Genomic DNA, 23027 nt, shown 5'->3' with positions numbered 1-23027 from the left:
GCTGCTTCTTGTCTTTTAGATTCACTCTTATGTGTGTGTGAGTATTTGCCTGCAGATATGTATATGTACCATGTGTGTGCCTGGTGCCCACCCAAGTCAGGAGAGAGCATTGGATCCCCTGGAACTGGAGTTAAGGATGGTTGTGAGCTGCCATGTGGGTGCTGGGAACTGAATCTGGATTCTCTGTAAGAGCAGCCAGTGCTCTTAACTGCTAAACATTTTTCCATTGCTCTCCCTACTTTTTTCTTTATAATGTGTTAATCAGTATAACAAAATTTATATTCTTAACCATTTTTAACTGTACAATTGAGTGGCATTAAAGTATGCTTTCACAGTACTGTGCCTTCATCACCACTACCCTCTGCTAGAATCATTCCCAATCCCAGAAGGTTATAGGCTCTGTACTCAGTAATAAACTCCATTTTCCCCATCTTGCCCCCTCATTACCTCTAGTTCTTATTTCTTGCTTTATGAAATATCCTGCTTTAGATGTCTCATGGGTGGAATCAGAGTATTTGTCCTTTTTTAACTTTGATTTAGCACCGTGTTTTCAAGGTTTACCTTCCTACAGCATGGATCTGTTACATGGTCACTGAATAATACTGCATTGTATGGGTGCTCCAGATTAGAACATTTTTATCATTTATGTATGTTTGCCAGAGGACAATTTATGGGAGTTGGGTTTTTCCTTTTACCAAGTGGGTCTTGGAGATCAAAGTTTGAGTTTTCAGGTTTAGCAGGAAATACCCTTATTGGTTGAGCCATTGTGTTAGCCCTGTGAACCAGGTTTTACTGTTTGATTCATCTGTTAGAAGAGACTTGGGTTTGTTTTTAGCTCTGTGAACAAAGCTGCTGTGAACATTGGTGTGCAGTATCTGGCTGAGTCCTTGCTTTGGATCATTTTGTATGCAATGCCATGGATTTGCTGACCAGTGTGATTGATTATCTTGTTAAGCCTAGGAGTCTTTCCCACAATGATTGTGCCATTTTATGTTCCAACTTTCATTGCATGAGGACTCTGGTTTTCACCTATCCTTGCCAACATTTAATTGTATGTGTGTATATATGATGCATGGTGTGTGTCCGCATGCATGCCATGGCTTTTCTGTAGAGGTCACAGGACAACTGTGGGTGTTAGGCCTCCTTTTAACCTTATTTGAGGCAGAATCTCTACTTTTTTCCTCCCTGCTGAGGCTCCTTGACCTGTGAGCTTCTGGGGATTCTTCTTTTTCATCCTTACATCTCCCTGTCAGGTATTGTGACTACAGTGCACCCACCACTTCATCAACTCTTCCATGACTTCTGAGCATTTTAATTCAGCTCCTTATGCTTAAGGGGCAGATATTTATCTACTGAGCCATTGACTCAGAGAACACTTGGCAGTTTCCTGGGAGTTTTGTTCATGATCCTCATGGATATTAAGCTGTATCTCATTGTAATTTATGATTTCCTTAATGACTAATAACGTGTAGCTTCTTTTTGTGTCTTAATTGATGAGTATGTGTCTTTGCAAAATGTTGAATTGTTTTATTGTTGAAATGGAGGATTTTTTAGAAAAACATTCTGGGAATTCCTTGGTAGATAGAAGATTTGCAAACATTTGTCATCACTTTGAATTGTCAGTTTAGTCTATATGGTGCCATATTGAAAGAATCACTGTTAAATCTAGGGTAAGAAGCCCTTCCCCTTATGCTTTGTATCAGGAGTTTAGTAGTCTTCACTTCTGCATCTGGGTGTCCGGTCCATTTTGCATTGTTTTTGTTTATGATTAAGATTAGGGTCCAGATCCCATTCTCCAACACAATTGAAAAGCATAGCTACCTCTTATTTACTAAATTTTTTCTTTTACAGTGTTACATAATAAGTTATTTGCCTGTTTTTTGATATTATTTATTACTCTATACTTGATACATTTAAATTGTCTCATGTATATATAAAACTTAATAATAACGTTTTTGAATGAAAATGTCTTTGGTTAGAGAAGAGAAAATTGCCATCATGCGAGAGAAGCACACAGCGTTGATGAAGCCTATTGTGTTTGCTTTGGAGCATGTTCGGAGCATCACTGCTGCCCCAGCAGAGACACCTCATGAAAAGTGGTTTCAGGATAACTATGGTGATGCCATTGACAATGCCCTTGAAAAACTAAAGACCCCGTCAAATCCTGCCAAGCCTGGAAGCAGCTGGATTCCATTTAAAGAGGTACAGAGTAGTTGTAAAAGTGCTGTAAATGTGGAAAGTTCTCCGTGAGACACAAACTTAAAACATTTGTGTTCATCGTGGAACATGAGAAAAGGTTTTGTTTGTTTGTTTGTTTGTTTTTGTTTTTCGAGATAGCTGTTTCTCTGTGTAGCTTTGTGCCTTTCCTGGAACTCACTTGGTAGTCCAGGCTGGCCTCGAACTCACAGAGATCCGCCTGGCTCTGCCTCCTGAGTGCTGGGATTAAAGGCGTGCACCACCACCGCCCGGCAAGAAAATGTTTTTATAAGCCAGCTGAAGGTATCTTGGTGATTGTTTGCTGATAAGGACAGTGGAGAAAATTATTTTACTCATTTGAAGAATTTGGAGACTGGAAGGCAGGAAGGGTGGCAAATACTATTCCTGCATATACTAGGTATGTGCTATTATAAATCTAGCTGTTTTGTATTCTCATAGGAGATTAGGAGATTGAATTTTTTTTTTTTTGACTGTGGTTTTTAAGGGGAAAGGTAGGCATTTCTAATAGTTTTTAGGTTCAGCATCACTAATCTGAAATGCTCCAGAATCCAAAGGGTTCTTGAGGAAATCTTCCATAGTACTAGACAAGAAAATGAACACAAACTGTGGTGTTTCTTAGGTATGCCCAGCCTGTTTATTACAGAGGACCAGATTAACATGGTCCAAGTACAATTTCTTTCTTGTTTTTGTTAATAAAGCTAAAAACTTAAAGGAGATACAGTACCTTTAAAGTCGATGTGTATGAAATAAGTCACTAAGAAAAAGTTTTTTAAGATGGTAGTTTGTTTTTTGTGGCAGTGGCTATAAAAACCCAGGTACCCTTGTATGTTAGGTGAGTATTCTACATTCCCAAATCTTCAGACTTTCTATCCATGTTCCATGTTTGACTAAACTGGTCTGTTCATGTGACAGTATCTGTTTTGTCACTTGATTAAGGGGAGATTTTCCAGTTTCTTTAGTTTTATAAACAAAACTTATTGAAGATTGCTCTGAAAGTTTATACATTATTAGTTGTTGATCCAGATATTCATTAGCTGTAAACAGGAGTAGAGCTATATTTGATACTTTGTTTCCTGGGGATAGATCTGTGCATGATACAGTCATTGCTCCCTGTGGTTATTAGCAGTGCTTCTCCTGGGTTTTTGCCTATTTCAAGGGGTCAGAAGCTTTTAAACTGTTAACTTCTGTTAAAGTGTCTGTTGTGCTCTGTTTAGTTTTGTATACCATCTTAGAAATTGGCTTCATAATTGAGCTGTATTTTTTTTTTAATAACTTCATGTCAGTAATTTTGCAGATAGTATCCCAAGGCTGTATCTGCCTTTGTGCCATCACAAGAACTGATTAATTTCTTTTGGCATTGTTGAGGCATAACTCAGAGCACCATAGTGACCCTCTGTGGGAATTTCTTCCCATCTCTTCTAATTCTCTTGCTCTACTTGGCAGAAAAGGAATGATGTCTTAAAGTAGTAATCACATACAACATGTTAGCACAGTACTCCCTGCTTCAAGGGTGGTTCACATTCCTAGCATCAAATTGAACATAGGGATTAAAACAGCAAATATTTATGGGGTGTTTGGGTTTACCTTTATGCCAAATGAAATGTGTTATATCAGAATGCAGACTTGTTTTTCCACCTTATGAACATAGATAATGCTGAGTTTGCAACAGAGAGCGCAGAAACGTGCAAGCTACATTTTGCGTCTTGATGAGATCAGTCCTTGGTTGGCTGCCATGACTAACACTGAAATTGCACTTCCTGGCGAAGTTTCAGCCAGAGACACTGTGACAATTCACAGTGTGGGCGGAACCATCACCATCTTACCAACTAAAACCAAGCCCAAGAAACTCCTCTTTCTCGGCTCAGATGGGAAGAGCTATCCTTACCTTTTCAAAGGTAGAGTTAGAACTAATTCATGCTTTTAAGACAAATGTGATTGTTAATGGTGTGTGTGCCTGTGTATGTCCATGTGAGTTTGCATGCACATTAGGATAAGCCTTTTGTAGATGAAATTCTGTATTTCTTATGTCCTGTATGATTTTGAATGACGGCTACATGTCACAATATCTCACCTTCTGCACCTTGCTTGTGAACTTATATAAGCAAACCAACTGAGTATACCTCAGTGTTAATAATTAATGCTAATAACACTGAATAGAATTCAGTGTTCTTAGAATTGATGTTCTTAAGTCTGCCTTACTGTGTTAATTCCTAACTAAAAATGCAGGAAGTAGTGTATTCTCAGACCTATTTGTTGCCCATCCTGGTAATTTGATTTTGTTTTTATAGGACTAGAGGATTTACATCTGGATGAGAGAATCATGCAGTTTTTATCTATTGTAAATACCATGTTTGCCACAATTAATCGGCAGGAAACACCCCGTTTCCATGCACGGCACTATTCTGTAACACCACTGGGAACGAGATCAGGGCTGATCCAGTGGGTGGATGGAGCCACGCCATTGTTTGGTCTTTACAAACGATGGCAACAGCGGGAAGCTGCCTTACAAGCACAAAAGGTTGGGTAAAATTCAAGTTCATTTGTATTCTTAATGGACTATGTATGAACAAGTGTGTATCAGGTCATTCTCAGTGACTGTGTGAACTCAAGCATGTTTAAATGCTTATTATGGGTTAGCAAATGGTGGTGGGACATACCTTACTGAACAGTGAAGTTTTAATACATATAGTTGCTAATTGCTCACATCTTAAATGCTCTAATGAGCTTTTAAATTACATTGTAAATAGTAAAAAGCTTTGAAACACAAATTATTTTTAATATTTAAGTAAGAAAGTTTTAACATGGACTGATCACTACATGTGATTTTATCATTTGATATAGACTAAGAGGTTTTTTTTTTTTTTTTTTATACAAAGTACCTGGGCATTTTATATGCCAAGCAGCGGAACTGAGTGGGGACCCAGGTTAGCAAGGACACTGTGCAGGCACTTACTAAGAGCTGTTAGAGCTGCAACAGTTCCCTCCTTCCCTCCCTCCCTCCCTCCCTCCCTCCCTCCCTCCCTCCCTCCCTCCCTCCCTTCCATCCACCCATTCATTCATTTTTGTGGTGGTTGAGCATCTAATTCCATGGCTCCAAGAATGCTAAATCCTCCTGTAACTTTAGTCTGGGAAGTCAAGTTTTAAGAGTAAGCACAGGCCTGTAATACAGTTATTGAAGAATAAGCTACAGATAGGAACTAAAGGAGCTATCTAAACTTTGGAATGTGTTTCTTAATAGCTGTGTTTATTTCATATTGAATAAATCATCAGTGAAGACTGAAAACATGCACGGGTGGATTATGCCTTTAAAAATGAATTGTGTTATAAAAAATATAGATTGGATTTTAAGTCAAACTTGCTTTATAATTTTTAATCTTTTCTTTAAAAAATTTTTTTAAAGGCCCAAGATTCCTACCAAACTCCTCAGAACCCCAGCATTGTACCTCGTCCTAGTGAACTTTACTATAGTAAAATTGGCCCTGCTTTGAAAATAGTTGGCCTTAGTCTGGATGTGTCAAGGAGGGATTGGCCCCTGCATGTGATGAAGGCAGTGTTGGAGGAGTTAATGGAGGCCACACCCCCAAACCTCCTGGCCAAAGAGCTCTGGTCATCTTGCACCACTCCTGATGAGTGGTGGAGAGTCACACAGGTATGTGGCACTTGGGGTTAGGTGTCACCATTGTTACTCGTGGCTTTGATCCGATCCTCTTTCTGGTCTTTTTCTTCCAGACTTTATAGTCGAGTCCTGTACTTGAATATTACTTGAGAATTATAAAAGTGTGGCTATGACTGTGAGAGAAGGGTGGTAGGGATAGTGGATCAAAATAAAAAGGTGAATACTGAAAGAGCTGAAGTTCTTTATTTTAAAAGAAATTGTCTTGGGATGGACATGGACCCCAGCATTCAGGAGACAGAGGCAGGCAGATAATCTGTGTGTTCATAATCAGCCTGGTCTACATGGAGAGTTACAGGGCTGCATAGTGAGACCCTGTCTTGGGAAAACAAAAACACCCCACAACATTCCTGGGGTTGGTGATGGGGTTTAGTGACTAAGAGTGTGTACTACTCTTTCAGGGGACCCAAGTTTGGTTCCCATCTCCAATGTGAAGGGGTTCACAACTGCCTGTTACTCTGGCTCTGGGGGAGTCAATGCCTTTGTATGGCCTTCTCTGGACTGCACTAACATGCATTTCCACACACATAATTAAAAATTGAACTAAATCTTTAAAAAACACAACCCCCCTCCCCTTACAAGTATGCCTCTCATAAGAGCCTGGGCAGCCCCTATGCGGCAGTCTTGAGGAGTGCTTTGTGGTTATTAATTTATTTTAGAACAAGGGAGTTGGATTATGGTGTTGTATTGATTTTTAGATTCTCTAGTCCCTTTTGGAGGAAGATTGACCCATGATGTTTATCTGCTCCCTTCCCCTCTTTAGTCCTATGCAAGATCTACTGCTGTCATGTCTATGGTTGGCTACATAATTGGTCTTGGAGACAGACATCTGGATAATGTCCTCATAGATATGACAACTGGAGAAGTGGTTCACATAGATTACAATGTTTGCTTTGAAAAAGGTATGAGAAAAATGGGCTTTTGCATTTATTTGAAGGTTAGTTTTTTGTGTGTGTTTAAGGGCAAAAATACAATGATTTATCTTTTCAAGGTAAAAGCCTTAGAGTTCCTGAGAAAGTGCCTTTTCGAATGACACAAAACATTGAAACAGCACTGGGTGTAACTGGAGTAGAAGGTGTTTTTAGGCTTTCCTGTGAGCAGGTATGCCTTTCCTCGTTTGCCCTGTAGTGTAACTGTTTAATGAGCAAAATCCATGGGATAAAGTCATAAAACATTTTCCTGTGGAAACTTGTGTTGATTTTACTGAAAATACTTTTAAAAATAGGTTCTCCACATCATGCGACGAGGCCGAGAGACTCTGCTGACGCTCTTGGAGGCTTTTGTGTATGACCCCCTGGTGGACTGGACAGCTGGTGGTGAAGCTGGGTTTGCAGGTGCTGTCTATGGTGGAGGTGGCCAGCAGGCTGAGAGCAAGCAGAGCAAGCGAGAGATGGAACGTGAGATTACCCGCAGCCTTTTTTCTTCCAGAGTCGCTGAGATTAAGGTGAAGCCCAGGGATGTAATATTATGGTCAGCTTTCTAACAGAGCAAATGTACATAAGGGTTTAGTGTTGTTAGGGCTTCTCTGTGTCATTTCTGTTAGGCTGTCTCCTACACTTACACTCTTTGGAGCTAGGGTAACATGTTTCACCAGCAAACACTGTTTCTAATTGAATAATTGAATAGCTTTCCTTCCCTTTCAGTAGTCACACATCTTAGGCTTATTTTTTTGTGGCCTGTGAATCTGTCCACTTAGCTAGGTAAATGTGAATATATCAATTATTTTTGTAAAATGGAAGCATTGCCACAAACCCAGTTAGTTGGGATTTTAGGTAAAAACAAACACCCAGATGTAGCAGCCTTCACAGTTCATTTAACGGGTGACACAGTAGAGCCTCTGACAGTTTTTTACTGTTCCTGATCACAACCTTCTTTCCAGGTAAACTGGTTTAAGAATCGGGATGAGATGCTGGTTGTGCTTCCCAAGCTGGACAGCAGCTTAGATGAATATCTGAGTCTTCAGGAGCAGCTGACAGATGTTGAAAAACTGCAGGGCAAACTGCTGGAGGAGATAGAATTTCTAGAAGGAGCTGAAGGAGTAGACCATCCATCTCGTACTCTGCAACACAGGTTCAAAATAATTGATTTGTGCTTCTCAATATAAGCTACTAACAAAGAAATATTGTATTTGTAAACACTTGTGCAGTGGCAGTTATTTCATCTGCTTTCTTGAGCTTAACAAAAGCATACAGGAACTAAAGAGATGGCTTAGCAGTTAAGAGCACTGGCTGATCTTCTTACCAGTTCCCAACACCTCCCTGGTGTCTCACAAGTCTATAAATCCAGTTCCAAGTGATCCAGTTCTCTCCTTACTTCCCTGGGCTCTTGCTCATAAACTTCATGCAGACATATGTGAAAATAATAAGTAAATAAATCTTTAAAAAGCATACAACTAGAGGGATCCAAGTGAATGAACCTCACATAGCAGGTACCCCCAATACTTGAATATGCAAATCCCTAACATTGCTAGAGGCACTCAGACTACAAAGATACAGCAATTTTCCTTTAGGGAATCTCAAACTCAGCATGTGTTAGAGTTTATTTAAATTGTTGTGAGCATAGTTGAGGAAATTGCAGGGTTGGAGCAAACTAGAAGAGGAAGGGGACATTTGAACAGGGTCCTTGAGAGTCAAATGGTGCTAGCCTTTGACTGACTAATGGTGGGTGCACATGCTTTTAATCCCAGCACTTGTACAGGGACAGGCAGGTCTCTGAAAGTTCAAGGGCAGCCTAGTCTGCAGAGTGAGTTCCAGGACAGCCAGGGCTATACAGAAAAACTGTCTTGAGCGCCCCACCCCCACCACCCAAGCCGATCACATTAGTCCAAGTTTTCAAAAAGTCCAGTCTTTACTAGATAGAAGAAAAGAGCTGCAAGTGACCTTTGGCTTTGGTTTCCTGATTAGGTATTCGGAGCATACTCAACTACAGACCCAGCAAAGAGCTGTTCAGGAAGCAATCCAGGTGAAGCTAAATGAGTTTGAACAATGGATAACACATTATCAGGCTGCATTCAATAATTTAGAAGCAACCCAGCTTGCAAGTTTGCTTCAGGAGATAAGCACACAAATGGACCTTGGTATGTGAGCATGTGGATTCTGTCATTATATGTTTGACAGGATGGGATTCTAATCTGTGTTCTCAATGACTACTGACTTGAAATGGTTTCTTTATGACTGTCTTTTACTACAAGGTCCCCCAAGCTATGTACCAGCAACAGCCTTTCTACAGAATGCTGGCCAGGCTCACCTCATCAGCCAGTGTGAGCAGCTGGAAGGGGAAGTTGGCACTCTTCTGCAGCAGAGGCGTTCTGTGCTCCGTGGCTGTCTGGAACAGCTGCATCACTATGCAACCGTTGCTCTGCAATATCCAAAAGCCATATTTCAGAAACATCGAATTGAACAATGGAAGGCCTGGATGGAAGAGCTCATCTGCAACACCACAGTAGAGCGTTGCCAAGAACTCTATAGGAAGTAAGTTGAAGGCATCTCATTCTCTTCATTTCACACTGAGGGAAGCAGGGTTGTGCTGTAAGTTGCTGTCTTAGTTAGGGCTTCTTTCTGTTGCTGTGATCAAGACTAACCAAAATCAACTTGTGAGAGGAAGTAGTGTATTTTATCTGCAGCTTATAGTTCAACATGAATGGAAATGAGGGTAGGAATTTGAGGCAGTAAACTTGGAGGCAGGAACTGATGCAGAGACTATGAAGCAAGACTGCTTACTGCTTGCTCAGCCTACTTTCTTACACAACCCATGCATCTGCCCATGGGTGGTACCATCTCTCTATAGACCGTGCTCTCCCACATTAATTAATTATCTATCAAGAAAATGCTCTTCAGACTTACTTACAGGCAATATGGTGGAGGCATTTTTCTCAGTTGAGGTCGTTCTTCCTAAATATGTCTGGGTTTATAGTTGACAAAAACTCAACCAGCACAGGTGCATTTTTTTCCCCCAAAAAAATGGTTAAATAGATAGAATCTGAGTGAAGTTCCTTTTTTTTTTTTTTGTTTCCATTTTTTTAAAAACCCTTTTCTTTGAGTCAGTTTGTTGTATGTCAGCCTTCCAAGTAGCTGAGGTTACAGGTTCGTGCCAACACTCACTCATCCACTCACCCACTCATTCACTCACTCACTCACTCACTCACTCACTCACTCACTCACTCACTCACTCTCCGATATTTTGTTTTTTAAGAGGATGCTTATTTGCAAGTTTGAGGTGTGCCTGGTGCATAAAGGCAGACTAACTACTAAGGGCTTGGATGTGATTCAGTGTTATAAATATGGCATTTGCAAAGCTATGAGTTCCTTTCCCACAGTACTGCAGAGAGGGGGGTTATTAATGTGAGCTCATTCAGGGTTTCTCTTGCAAAGCACTGTTTCTCTTAATTAGTATATACAAGTGTTTGCATGATTGTATCACTCAATAAGCCATCTTACAAAATAGCTTATGTTCTTGAGAGTTTATCTGAAATGTAATTAGTGATTTCTAATTTTTGAGGATAGTACGCAATTTTCTTTTATATTTGCAGTGTGAATGTTATTTACAAGTAGGGGAATATTAATATAAGCAAGCACCTGCTTTTTTTTATAGATATGAAATACAGTATGCTCCTCAGCCACCTCCAACAGTGTGTCAGTTTATCACTGCCACTGAAATGACCCTTCAGAGGTATGCAGCAGACATAAACAGCAGACTTATTAGACAAGTGGAACGCTTGAAACAAGAAGCCGTCACCGTGCCAGTTTGTGAAGATCAGTTGAAAGAAATTGAGCGTTGCATTAAAGTTTTCCTTCATGAGAATGGAGAAGAAGGATCTCTGAGTCTAGCAAGTGTTATTATTTCTGCCCTTTGTACTCTTACAAGGTATGCTAGCATGCTTCATATTAGATTGGTGTTTTGTTTTAATCCCAAACTTAAAATACTGTTAATTTTGGCCTGTGTTAGAGTCACCTTCTTTCAGATTTTAACTCTTCTCAAGTTGACAACACTTGATCAAATTTGTTTTCATTTCCCACATAGGCGCAACCTTATGATGGAAGGTGCAGCCTCAAGTGCTGGGGAGCAGCTGGTTGATTTGACATCCCGGGATGGAGCTTGGTTCCTGGAGGAGCTGTGTAGTATGAGTGGAAATGTCACTTGTTTGGTACAGTTATTGAAGCAGTGCCACCTGGTACCACAGGACTTGGATATTCCCAACCCAGTGGAAGCATCCGAGGCTGTTCATTTAGCTAATGGAGTATACACATCTCTGCAGGTAAAGATTTACAAGTTTTATAAGTTGGGTTGGGAACATAGTTCACTCGGTATAGTGCTTGCTTTGCATACATGGAACCCTGCATTTAATCCCCAGAACCACATAACCAAGAGTGGTGGCACATGCCTGTAACCCCAGTATTCAGGAAGTAGAGGCAGGACGACCGGAAAGTTACGATCATCCTCAGCTTTCAGACTAGGTCTTAAAATAACAACAACTTCAACAAACAGCCCAGCAGCAAAACAGATCATCAGGAAAGGCAAGGCCATGAGTTTTCTAAGTTGAGGTTAGATATTAAACATTTTCTCACTTAGGTTTTTAATCCAGAATAGCAATTTGGCCGAATGTTGCTTAAGCAGTTATTTAAAATGTTACGGCTACATGTGTGTGCATAAAGCAGAGGCTGAGATGAGGTTTATGGTTAATTCAACTGTTGAATGTTGCTTAAGCACCCATTTAAAATAAGGATCAGAATGTAGTTTTGTGTGAGTTGGTATTTTTTGTTGTTGTTGTTTTTGAGACAGGATGACATGCAGCTCTGACTGGCCTAGACCTCACCACATACCCTATGCTGGCCTGGAACTCCTGTGTCTGCCTCCTAGTCCCAGGGGCTAAGATTAAAGATGTGTATCCCCACACCCAGCCTAACAATTTTTTGTTTGTTTGTTTTAAATTTTGGAGGCAGGGGTCTCTCTTTGTAGTCCTGGTTAGTATGGAACTTGCCATTTAATCTATCTCAGATTTATGGCAACCTCCAAGCTTGCTGCAATCCCGACTCTCCTTCCCGAGTGCTAAGATTACAGGTGTATGCCGCAATACCCTATATGAGTTGGTTTAATTTATGGGACTACATTATCAAATGCATGACTTATCTAAAGTTAGGAGAAGCATTAAAATATATATATATTCCCCTCTTTATAGGAGTTAAATTCAAATTTCCGGCAAATCATATTTCCAGAAGCACTTAGATGTTTAATGAAGGGGGAGTGCACCTTAGAAAGTATGCTCCATGAGCTAGACAGTCTCATTGAGCAGACAACTGACGGAGTTCCTCTGCAGACTCTAGTTGAGTCACTTCAAGCCTACTTACGAAACACAGCCATGGGACTTGAAGAAGAAACTCATGCTCATTATATCGATGTTGCCAGGTAAGTGTGCTAGTCAGATGGCAGATCAGCAGAGGTTAGTAATATTAGGACTGTGGAGACTAAGCCAAGAACATGGCCAGTTTGAGCCATCCTGTCATCTAAAAAGAGAGGTGGTAGGAATTAAGAGGTAGCCAGGTAATGAGATTCTGAGCTCTAACCTAATTACTTTGGCAAATCTGATTACTGACATGTGCTCATGCCTTAAAAAAAAAAAAAGCAAGTCCATTACTTCATAATAATTACAAATTCATTAGATTGTCTGCAGTCCTGTACAAACTCATTTCTTGTCTTACCTTACTTGCATGTATAAGTATAGCACAATAGCAGTGTTGTGAAATGGGCAGTGGGAAAGTCATGAAATATGCTTGTCTTTCACTAGTAACACACATACCTATTTTAGTGTCTGTGCCCTTTAGTAGCTTTATGCAGCTGTTGGCTGTACACACAACTACCTTTTTGTTGCTATGGCTATGTGTGTACATAAAGTTCAGTGTGTATGTTGAGTTTTATTTTTTTTATTACTGTCTGTGTGGATGGTGGTGGGGAACTCACTTGCCATGGTGCACATGTGGAAGTCAGAGGGCAGATTTATAGAGTCAATTCTTTGCTTCCACCTTTACATGGGTTCTGGGAATCTAACTCAGGTTGTTGAACTTGTATGACAAGTACCTTTACCCATTGAGCCCTCTCGTCAGCTCTCAGTGTGAGATTTTCTTGAGCCATGGAAGCATCTGAAGTAAACTTGGCTGATGAAATGGGTACCCCACTTCAGACAAACAGTTTTAATTTAGTTCATATTTATGTTTGGGAGATAAAACACCGTATTCTCTTTAATCCAGAAAAGCAGTTGGACTTTGGACCCTATTAAGATTGCATAGCCCTCCAAGACTTAAATTATAACTGGGGCTGAGCCCTATGCCCCCTTGTTAGTCTAGAGACTCAGGATCTTTTTCTTTGGCATTCTGATACTGAATTCATTGCAGAAAATACAACTCAGGGGTCAGCGAGGGGTCAGAAATACTGCCCACCTGATTTCCTCATTTGGTTTCACTTCCTTAGGAGTCAGTGAAGGATTTGTTTCCACATGTGAGGTCATCTGCACCTGTCCATTCTGGTTTACATTCTCTTCCTTGTTTTGTTTAGTTTTTGTTATTGTATGGGGAGGGTACTCATGCTACTGTGCACATACAGAGGTCAGAGAACTACTTTGTGGAGTTGTATGTCTCTTATCTTTATGAGGGTTCTGTGGATTGAACTCAAGTCATTAGGCTTGCATAATCTGATAGTAACTGCCTCTATCCATCATGCCATTAAAAAATAATTTACTTATTCTTATTTCATGTGCATTGGTGTTTTGCCGGCATGTATGTTTGTGTGAGGGGAGGGTGTTGGATCCATGGAACTGGAGTCACAGACAGTTGTGAACCACCATGTGGGTGCTGGGAATTGAACCTGGGTCCTCTAGAAGAGTAGCCAGTGCTACTAACCACTGAGCCATCTCTCCAGCCCCCATCAAACCATTTTGACAGCCTTCTCTTAGTTAATTTGATGTTGCCCCCCCACACACTCTATTTTTCTTTAAATAATTCAGGAAACATGAAATATGAGCATACCTTTCATAAACTTTGTCATTCATTCAACAAAAGCATAGCAACAAATTCCTTCATATCAGTGCTGCATTTATAGAAATCCTCTTCTTTTCCTGTTTTTTACCTGTAGCTGCATAAGAGTGTAACTAATAGCATAGAAACCAGCTAAAAGTGGTTTCAACTATTCAAGAAATAGCAGTATCATCATTTCAAACATGGTTAAAAAGTTGGCTTAAGTCTAAGAGCATCTATCTGGCTGCTCTTCCAGAGGTCCTGAGTTCAATTCCCAGCAACCACATGGTGACTCACAACCATCTGTAATGAGATCTGGCGCCCTCTTCTGGCCTGCAGGCAAACATGCAGACAGAACACTATACATAATAACATAAATAAATCTTATTAAAAAAAAAGTTGGCTTAAATCTGTGTACTTTTACTGAATTTCAGACCTTACTTTGTTTGTTGTGTTTGTCGGTGTGTGGATGCAAATACATGTGCCCATGTCTGCACCTGTAGAGGCCAGAGGTTGATGTCAAGTGTCTTGCTGTATTGCTCTGCCTTTTTTTTTTTTTTTTTTTTTTTTTTTTAGGTTATAAGATTTACTAAGCCTGGAACACACTGATTGGCTATACTTATCCCCCTGTCTTGTCCTCCCGTTGCTGGGTTCATAGGCATGCAACACTATGCCTTGCTGTTTATGAAAGTTGTCATCTGACATACTCTAAATTACACAACTTTGTTTTAAAGTTTTGAAATGTGTATAATTCAAAACTACATACTCCAAGTGACAGGTACTCACTCATACTACTGTCTAAAGTTGGTTCCAGTTACATGGCTATAGCACCATGGCACATGACAGTTTTATAGGTCTACACTTTAGAATTAGGTTATTCTTGACAGTCTCATGTATTAATGTAGTAAATTTTAAATTTTTAAATGAGTATCACTCATTTTGCATAAAATTTAGATCATATAAGTAGTTAATTACACATTATTAAAACTGAGTTGAAATCAATTGATTTTATAATGGAATTAGGACTAAATACTATTTTCTCATAGCAGTTCCCATAATGCTAGTGTGTTTCTATAGACAGCACAGTAGCTCTGAGACTTACAGGCTAGTGTGTTGCCCCAAACAAATTCTCCTTCTGATAAGGTTTTTAACACTCTTTTCTTTTTCTCTAGAATGCTGCATGCTCAATATGGTGAATTAATCCAACCAAGAAATGGCTCAGTTGATGAAACACCAAAAATGTCAGCTGGCCAGATGCTTTTGGTAGCATTTGATGGCATGTTTGCCCAAGTTGAAACTGCTTTTGGCTTATTAGTTGAAAAGGTAAACATTAACTTTGTTTTATGAAGGGTGTAAGTATAGTAGTCATTTACAAAGGAAGTGAGCATTTTTTCTTTCCATTTGCATAGTTAAACAAGATGGAAATTCCTGTAGCTTGGAGGAAGATCGACATTATTCGGGAAGCCAGGAGTACCCAGGTCAATTTTTTTGATGATGACAATCACCGTCAGGTGCTAGAAGAGATTTTCTTTTTAAAAAGACTACAGACAATAAAGGAATTCTTCAGGCTCTGTGGTACCTTTTCTAAAACATTGTCAGGTAATATTAGCATACTGGATTAGGTTGTGTTCTTAGTACTCAAGAATGGATCATGAAGGAAGTGACTTATTTTAATTGTGAACTTGTGAATTCTCAGTGCTTCAAATATGCAGTTTTATCTAATCTTACTGTTCAGGGCCTATTTTAAGATTTTTTTTTTTTTTTTTAAGGATCAAGTTCACTTGAAGATCAAAATACTGTGAATGGACCTGTACAGATTGTCAATGTGAAAACCCTCTTTAGGAACTCTTGCTTTAGTGAAGACCAAATGGCCAAGCCTATCAAGGCCTTTACAGCTGACTTTGTAAGGCAACTCTTGATAGGACTTCCAAACCAAGCCCTCGGACTAACACTGTGTAGCTTTATCAGCGCCCTGGGTGTAGACATCATTGCTCAGGTGGAGGCAAAGGACTTTGGTGCTGAAAGCAAAGTTTCTGTAGATGATCTGTGTAAGAAAGCTGTAGAGCACAACATCCAAGTAGGGAAGTTCTCACAGTTGGTAATGAACAGGGCTACTGTGCTAGCTAGCTCATATGACACAGCCTGGAAGAAGCATGACCTGGTGCGCAGGCTGGAAACCAGCATTTCTTCCTGTAAGACAAGCCTGCAGCGGGTGCAACTGCACATTGCCATGTTCCAGGTGAGCAGTTTGCTGTTTAGTGTGGTTTTCCTTACATACAATTCATGTATGCCAATATAAAGAAAAAGATGTAAACTGCCTCAACTGTGCCAAACCAAAGTGTGAATACTTTCTGGTTTTTATTTTTGTGTGTGTTTTGTTTGCAGTTAATGTGTTAATTAACAATGAGTATTGGTCATGAATATAATTTGTAACCGTTGTACTTATTCATGATGTAGGTTGGTCTATGCTGTATTACTGAATTTATAATTACATTTATCTTTAAATAGGTTTCACTGGTGCTCTAAAAATACAATGCATAGCTTTGTATCTAAGTAAATCTGCCTTTATTTTGGAAACTGCTTATAGAAGAAACCATTTTGTCATGTTAGCGCAGACTTTGGTATAAAATAGATTTGGATTCCAAACAGACCTAGTTCTGTCTGACATCCTGCCTGTAGATTGAGGGTGGTATCCATTATGGAGGATGACTTGTGAGGGTTAGGCAGTGATCTGTGAATATGGTATGTGCAGTGTGACTCAGGGATGGCTTTCTTACTGATTCTTTTCTAAATGTAGGTTTCGACATTGTCAGTAGCATCAAAAAAGTTAAAGGCATTGGAGAATGTCAGTTTTTGCAATCCGTTTTGGCATAAGCAGTGGTTATTTTGTTTGTTTCACGTTGGTCAGTGGAGCAGTGTTTCCTTCTATTGGCGCTTTTATCATCACTAGCTATTTTCTTACTTCATAAGCTAGGAAAAGTAGTATATTCTACCCTAATCATATTAGTTGTATATTAATAGTCCTGCATTTCACACACTGTCTGTGGGTGTAGGGTGGGTGGGGGATAATGCTTTATGATTTCTGAAAATGTTTTATGCTTTGAAATAGCACACATTTTGGATTTTATTCCCTTAAAAGTTATCAGTGTTGGGGCTGGGAATGTAACTCATTTGTAGTTGGCAATGCATGCACAAGGTCCAGCACTGTATTAACTGGACTTGGTGGTACACACTTGTTTGGGCAGGAGGATCAAACTTGGCTATATAGCAGGTTTGAGGCCAGCCTTAGGTATGAGACCCTGTCTAAAATAATAGTAATAATAATTAATAAAAAAAACAAATGCCAACAATTTTAAATTGACAGTTAATATTTTGGGAAACTTGTTAGAAATTCTTTCCATTTTTAAATCTAGGCACACTTTTAAGCTGTAAGTATAATGTATAACTATTGCATTATTTATTATTTACTGGTGCTAGGAATCAAATCAATCCAAGGCCTTACACATTATGTTAGGCACATCACTGAACTATACCCCCAGCTCCTGTATAAGTTGTAGCCCAAATGACCTTCAAGAACAGTAAAAAAGAAAAATGATTTGATAGTGTGTGGAGAGTTCTTTTTCTGTCTAGTCTCCTTGCTAGACAATCCCACCAGACCCAAAACTAATTTCACTGCATCCTCTTATCTAGAGATTGACACACACATCACAAAGACAAGGTGTATGTTCTTGTTTTGTTTTGCTTTTAAATTAAGTAGCTCAAGCTGGCCTGGGACTTATTATCCTCCTGTTTCAGTCTTGGCAAGTACTGGGGTTACAGGTTTATGCCACTAGGCCTGGAAAGGTCAGTTGTCTTTGGGGTATGCCTACCAAATGTAAGACTTACTAGATGTCTTAAGAATTCCTGTTGAGTGCTGTGTATTAGTGATCCCTGAAGTTTACCAGCCATTCTCCACGTCAGGGAAGTTTTCAGTTTGATATGATACTTCTTTCCCCAACTCATTGTCCCTTTGTTGAAGCTCAATGTTCTGTCTCTCCCAGTCTTACTTATGTTGCCCTTCCCTTATTTTTCTAAGTTTTGTCCTACTGGTGCTATATTCCTTTTTTCTTTGAATAGTGGCAGCATGAAGACCTCCTTATCAACAGACCACAAGCCATGTCAGTCACCCCGCCTCGCTCTGCAATCCTGACCAGCATGAAGAAGAAACTGCATGCTCTCAGTCAGATTGAGACTTCGATTGGGACTGTCCAGGTGTGTTTGACTGGCTTCCTACTAGCACATTTGGATTTTTGAAGTAACTAACTAGTGACATTATATTTGTGCCTGTCTTTGGCTTCTATGCCAAAGAAGTATAGTTCAATCCATTTTCACTTCCACTTTAATTTTTTAAATTTTGTTTTTATTAAAAATGAAGAGCTGTCCATAGAATATATTCTGATCACAGTTTTCCCTCCCTCATACCTCTACCTCCTACCCTTATAACACCACCATATCTTCTTTATTTCTTAAGAAAACAAACAAATAATTTTTTTCCCTTTCTATTTTAGTCTAACTCTCCAAGACCAAGGACTTGTGTTTTTTTTTTTTTTTGGTTTTTCGAGACAGGGTTTCTCTGTGTCGTTTTGGTGCCTGTCCTGGAACTCACTCTGTAGCTCTGTGGACCAGGCTGGCCTCAAACTCAAAGAGATCCACCTGGCTCTGCTTCCCGAGTGCTGGGATTAAAGCTGTGCGCCACCACCAACCCTGGTGACCAAGGATTCTTAGAGTAATGGTTTCACCTGGTTTACTATGAAGCTTGGTTCCTTTGTACTTCTGTCCTATAGATAAAGGATTCAATATGTTCAAGGCAGCAGAACATGTTTCTAAATGATTGTTATTGGTTGTATACTTCCAGCTTTATGTTGAAAGCTAAATATTTAGTTAATTTTTTTAAAAACAAAACTGGTCTTGAAGATGCATGTGTGTGTGTATCCTACATAACTCAGGTAATACTTAGTGACATTCTTTTCTGATTATATAATTTAAGAGTATAATATGAAATTCAATACTAATATAGTACTTGAAATTTTGTTTTGTTTTGTTTGAGACAGGGTTTCTCTGTGTAGTTTTGGTGCCTATCCTGGATCTCACTCTGTAGACCAGGCTGGCCTCGAACGTGCAGAGATCCTCATGGCTCTGCCTCCTGACTGCTGGGATTAAAGGTGTGCACCACCACTGCCTGGCTTGCTTGTTTTTTTTTTTTTTTTTGAGACAGGATATCTCTGTGTAACCCTGGCTGTCCTGGAACTTTCTATGTAGACCAGGCTGGCCTTGAACTTGAACCCGATGGCCTTTGCCTCGCTAAGTACTGGGATTAGAGGTGTGTGCCAGCACTGGCTGTATTTTAAAATTTTGAAGTGAAACTTTTTTGATCTTAGTTCTTTGAAGTTGGCCAGCAGTCTGCCAATTGAGCTATGTCCCTAACCATCCCCCCCCCCCCCCTTAATTTTTAAACTTATTTATTTGTGGTAAGAATTGAACATAGGGTCTCTTGCTTGCTGGGCTACTGATCTCTCAGCTTCATACATCTCCAGCAATGTTTGGATCTTCCTCTTCCTCCACCCCCCACCCCACCCCCCCTCATTTTGGCATAGAGGAGACAGGTTTTTACCTTGTATCTCAGGCTATCCTGGAACTAGCCGTTGGCATTCCCAGTGCTGGAATTACAGGTGTGCCACCATTATGCTGAGTTTGTGTTTAATGTTTTAAAAAACTGCTTTTAAAAAAAATGACAATCACAAACACTGAAAAAAAAAAAAAAACAAAAAAAAAACCACAAAACAGGGCTGGAGAGATGGCTCAGGCGTTAAGAGTGCTGGATCTTCCAGAGTTCAGTTCCCAGCACCCACATGGCAGCTCACACCTGTCTGTAACTCCAGTTTCAGGGGACCCCCACACCCATGGCAAAAACACAAATGCACATAAGAATAAAATAAAATATATTTTTTAAAAAAGTAAAAGCCAAAACAAAACCAAAAGAACATGAAAGTGGTATAGATTTTAAGAAAGTAAATTAGAGCTGGAGAGATGGCTCAGAGGTTAAGAGCACTGGCTGTTCTTTCAAAGGTCCTGAGTTCAATTCCCAGCAACCACATGGTGGCTCACAACTATCTGATAGGAGATCTGGTGCCCTCTTCTGGCCGGCAGGGATATGTGCAGACAGAACACTGTATACATAATAAATAAATAAATCTTTAAAAAAAAAAAGAAAGAAAGTAAATTAAAAATCAATCTTTTCTTCCCTAGGCATCTTTGGCACTTAAATATTCAAATAAAATCGAGATGAACAGGCTAGAGAGATGGCTCAGGGATTGAGAGCACCGACTGCTCTTCCAGAGGACCTGGTTTCAATTCCCAGCATCCACATGGCAGCTCACAACTGTCTGTAACTCCAAGATCTGACATTCACACAGACAGACAAACATGCAGACAAAACACCAATGCACATAAAATAAAAATAAATTTAAAAAATTAAGATGAACTCCAAAACAAAGATGTTTGAGATATTTTATAAATTAAGCAGGCCCACCTATGCTTCTTCTGACTCTGTCTGATCATAAAATGTTTAACAGGGAGTGGAGAGTGTGGTAAGGCTCAGGGATTCTGCTGGCTTTTACAGGAAAAACTAGCAGCCCTTGAAGCAAGCATTGAGCAGCGGCTGAAGTGGGCAGGTGGTGCCAACCCTGCACTGGCACCAGTACTGCAAGATTTTGAAGCAACAATAGCTGAAAGAAGAAATCTTGTTCTCAAAGAAAGCCAGAGAGCAAACCAGGTACTGCATCCTGCACCCCCCATGATGCTGTTTGCAGATTATGAAAGCATTTGCATTTTGTCTTTAGGTGCTTTTGGCTATGTCAGATCTAGGAATACTGACGTGCACTACTTACAGTCTTTGTAAATATTTGGTGTGTTTTCACAAAGGGTCTTATGTTCTTAGGACCAGTTCTCATTCAGATTCTAAAATGAGTAGGTATTGCTGTTTTTCACATCATCAATCTCCTTCCCCACCATTTGTGGGTTCTCTCTTTACAGGTCACTTTTCTCTGCAGCAACATCATTCATTTTGAAAGTCTACGAACAAGAACTGCAGAAGCCTTAAGCCTGGATGCTGCCTTATTTGAACTAATCAAACGATGCCAGCAGATGTGTTCATTTGCATCACAGTTCAACAGTTCAGTCTCTGAGTTGGAGCTTCGTTTATTACAGAGAGTGGTGAGTCCTGTGGGAGTAACTAACTGAAAGTGTTAAAAATAGTAAGGCCAGTAACCCAAATTAAATTTACGGTTATTGAAGACTAAATAATATAACAAGTTGTTACAATTGAATTAATGTTAATTCTATTTAGGACACGACTCTTGAACATCCCATTGGCAGTTCTGAGTGGCTTCTGTCAGCACACAAACAGTTGACCCAGGATATGTCCACCCAGAGGGCTGTTCAGACAGAGAAGGAGCAACAGATAGAAACTGTTTGTGAGACCATTCAGAGCCTGGTGGACAGCGTAAAGACTGTGCTTACAGGTCACAACCGGCAGCTTGGAGATGTCAAACATCTCCTGAAAGCCATGGCTAAGGTAATGCACCCCATTAGTATAGTTTCCTGTCTCAAGACATTATATAGGTTGCTTTGTGGAAAGATGTGACACTTTGTAAAGAAAAATAACTTCTCAATTTACATCTTGCAACTCGTTTGTAATTAGGTCAGAATGTGTTTTCATCAACTTTTCTTTTTGTTTTTTTGAGACAGGGTTTCTCTGTGTAGCTTTGCACCTTTCCTGAAACTCACTTGATAGCTCAGGCTGGCCTTGAACTCAACAAACATCTGCCTGCCTCCGCCACCCAAGTGCTAGGATTAAAGGCGTGTGCCAGCACCACCCGGCCAACCATTTTTTTTTAAAGGAGGCATTATGATTTTTGTACAGGGAGAATCTGAGGCTTAAATGGATTAACTTAGTGCCCAGTGGAACAGCTATTTCGGTTTTTAGTCTCTTATTCTCCACTTGTGTCTCTAGACAAATAGAGCTTTTCTCCAAAGTGAATGAACTACTGTCTCTTCCCTCCAGTACTCTACTCAGTGTGGTTAATAAGGAAATACATTCCCAGAAGAGGCTAAATTACTTCATCATTACAAAATAGTGGGAGCAGTCATTTTGATATTTCTTTTTATTTGGTGCTGGAAACAAAGATCCTGTAAAAAGAAACTAACATGTAACAAGCAGATCAAAGACAGTGATATTTAGGTCATTTATTACCTCTTGATCACAAGGTGACTGTCTTGAGAGGAATTGCTGGAACAAACAAGTCTGTTACTAATGGATTGTGCATTGGTGGCAGGACGAAGAGGCTGCTCTAGCAGATGCTGAAGATATCCCCTATGAGAGCAGTGTCAGACAATTCCTGGCTGAGTATAAATCATGGCAAGACAACATTCAGACAGTTTTGTTCACGTTAGTCCAGGCCATGGGTCAGGTTCGAAGTCAAGAACATGTTGAAATGCTGCAGGAAATCACTCCCACTTTGAAAGAACTGAAGACACAAAGCCAGAGGTAAGAGTGCTTTCTGGCCAACTCGCATAACATAGAAGCAAAGCATGAGAAGTTTTGCTCGTGTATTTATAAGTAGTTATCTGATAAAAACATTCCATAAATAAACATTTCATAAATTTTGTATTTCAGTATCTATAATAATTTAGTGAGTTTTGCATCACCCTTAGTCACCGACGCAGCAAACGAATGTTCAAGTCCAACATCATCTGCTACTTACCAGCCATCCTTTGCTGCAGGTATGAAAGAGGCCGCATCTTGATGTGTTGACAGTTTATACATACAGGTTTAGGTGCTTAGTTCTGGGTGAAGGTCTATTGTGTTTATAATCACTACCTTTTAAAGGGGTTTTCTTTAATGCTGTCAGATACCAACCTCAGTAATTATCATTAAAAGAACTTAACAAGATAGCAGAAATACCTGTATTGAAATATTCCTTAAAAGTTTATTTTAGCTAGGCGGTGGTGGTTTAAAGGTTTAACTTAGCCAGGCAGTGGTGGCGCGTGCCTAATCCCAGCACTCTAGAGGCAGAGGCAGGGATCTCTGACTTCAA

General features: G+C 39.8%; 1 protein-coding gene across 5 annotated transcripts in view; it reads left to right on the top strand.

Moving 5' to 3' along the window:
• The window catches only part of Smg1 (SMG1 nonsense mediated mRNA decay associated PI3K related kinase), a 104431-nt gene that overhangs the window by 72530 nt on the left and 8874 nt on the right, over positions 1–23027 (top strand). For all 5 annotated transcript variants that reach the window (XM_006985683.4, XM_042282361.2, XM_076550783.1 and 2 more), the window contains 22 exons: positions 1980–2202; positions 3866–4112; positions 4506–4735; positions 5618–5866; positions 6654–6792; positions 6882–6991; positions 7116–7334; positions 7770–7960; positions 8794–8966; positions 9081–9360; positions 10481–10753; positions 10910–11144; positions 12066–12292; positions 15066–15216; positions 15303–15492; positions 15663–16132; positions 18010–18144; positions 20552–20704; positions 20965–21144; positions 21278–21505; positions 22266–22477; positions 22607–22713. In XM_006985683.4, the coding sequence (XP_006985745.1) occupies positions 1980–2202; positions 3866–4112; positions 4506–4735; positions 5618–5866; positions 6654–6792; positions 6882–6991; positions 7116–7334; positions 7770–7960; positions 8794–8966; positions 9081–9360; positions 10481–10753; positions 10910–11144; positions 12066–12292; positions 15066–15216; positions 15303–15492; positions 15663–16132; positions 18010–18144; positions 20552–20704; positions 20965–21144; positions 21278–21505; positions 22266–22477; positions 22607–22713 (4622 nt within the window). The remainder of the gene's footprint in view (positions 1–1979; positions 2203–3865; positions 4113–4505; positions 4736–5617; positions 5867–6653; positions 6793–6881; positions 6992–7115; positions 7335–7769; positions 7961–8793; positions 8967–9080; positions 9361–10480; positions 10754–10909; positions 11145–12065; positions 12293–15065; positions 15217–15302; positions 15493–15662; positions 16133–18009; positions 18145–20551; positions 20705–20964; positions 21145–21277; positions 21506–22265; positions 22478–22606; positions 22714–23027) is intronic.

Source organism: Peromyscus maniculatus, chromosome 1 (assembly GCF_049852395.1).
Source record: "Peromyscus maniculatus bairdii isolate BWxNUB_F1_BW_parent chromosome 1, HU_Pman_BW_mat_3.1, whole genome shotgun sequence".
In the NCBI taxonomy this organism is placed as follows: Eukaryota; Metazoa; Chordata; class Mammalia; order Rodentia; family Cricetidae; genus Peromyscus; species Peromyscus maniculatus.
The sequence above is the reverse complement of the archived record's forward strand: the minus strand, read 5'-3'. Positions and strand labels throughout refer to the sequence as shown.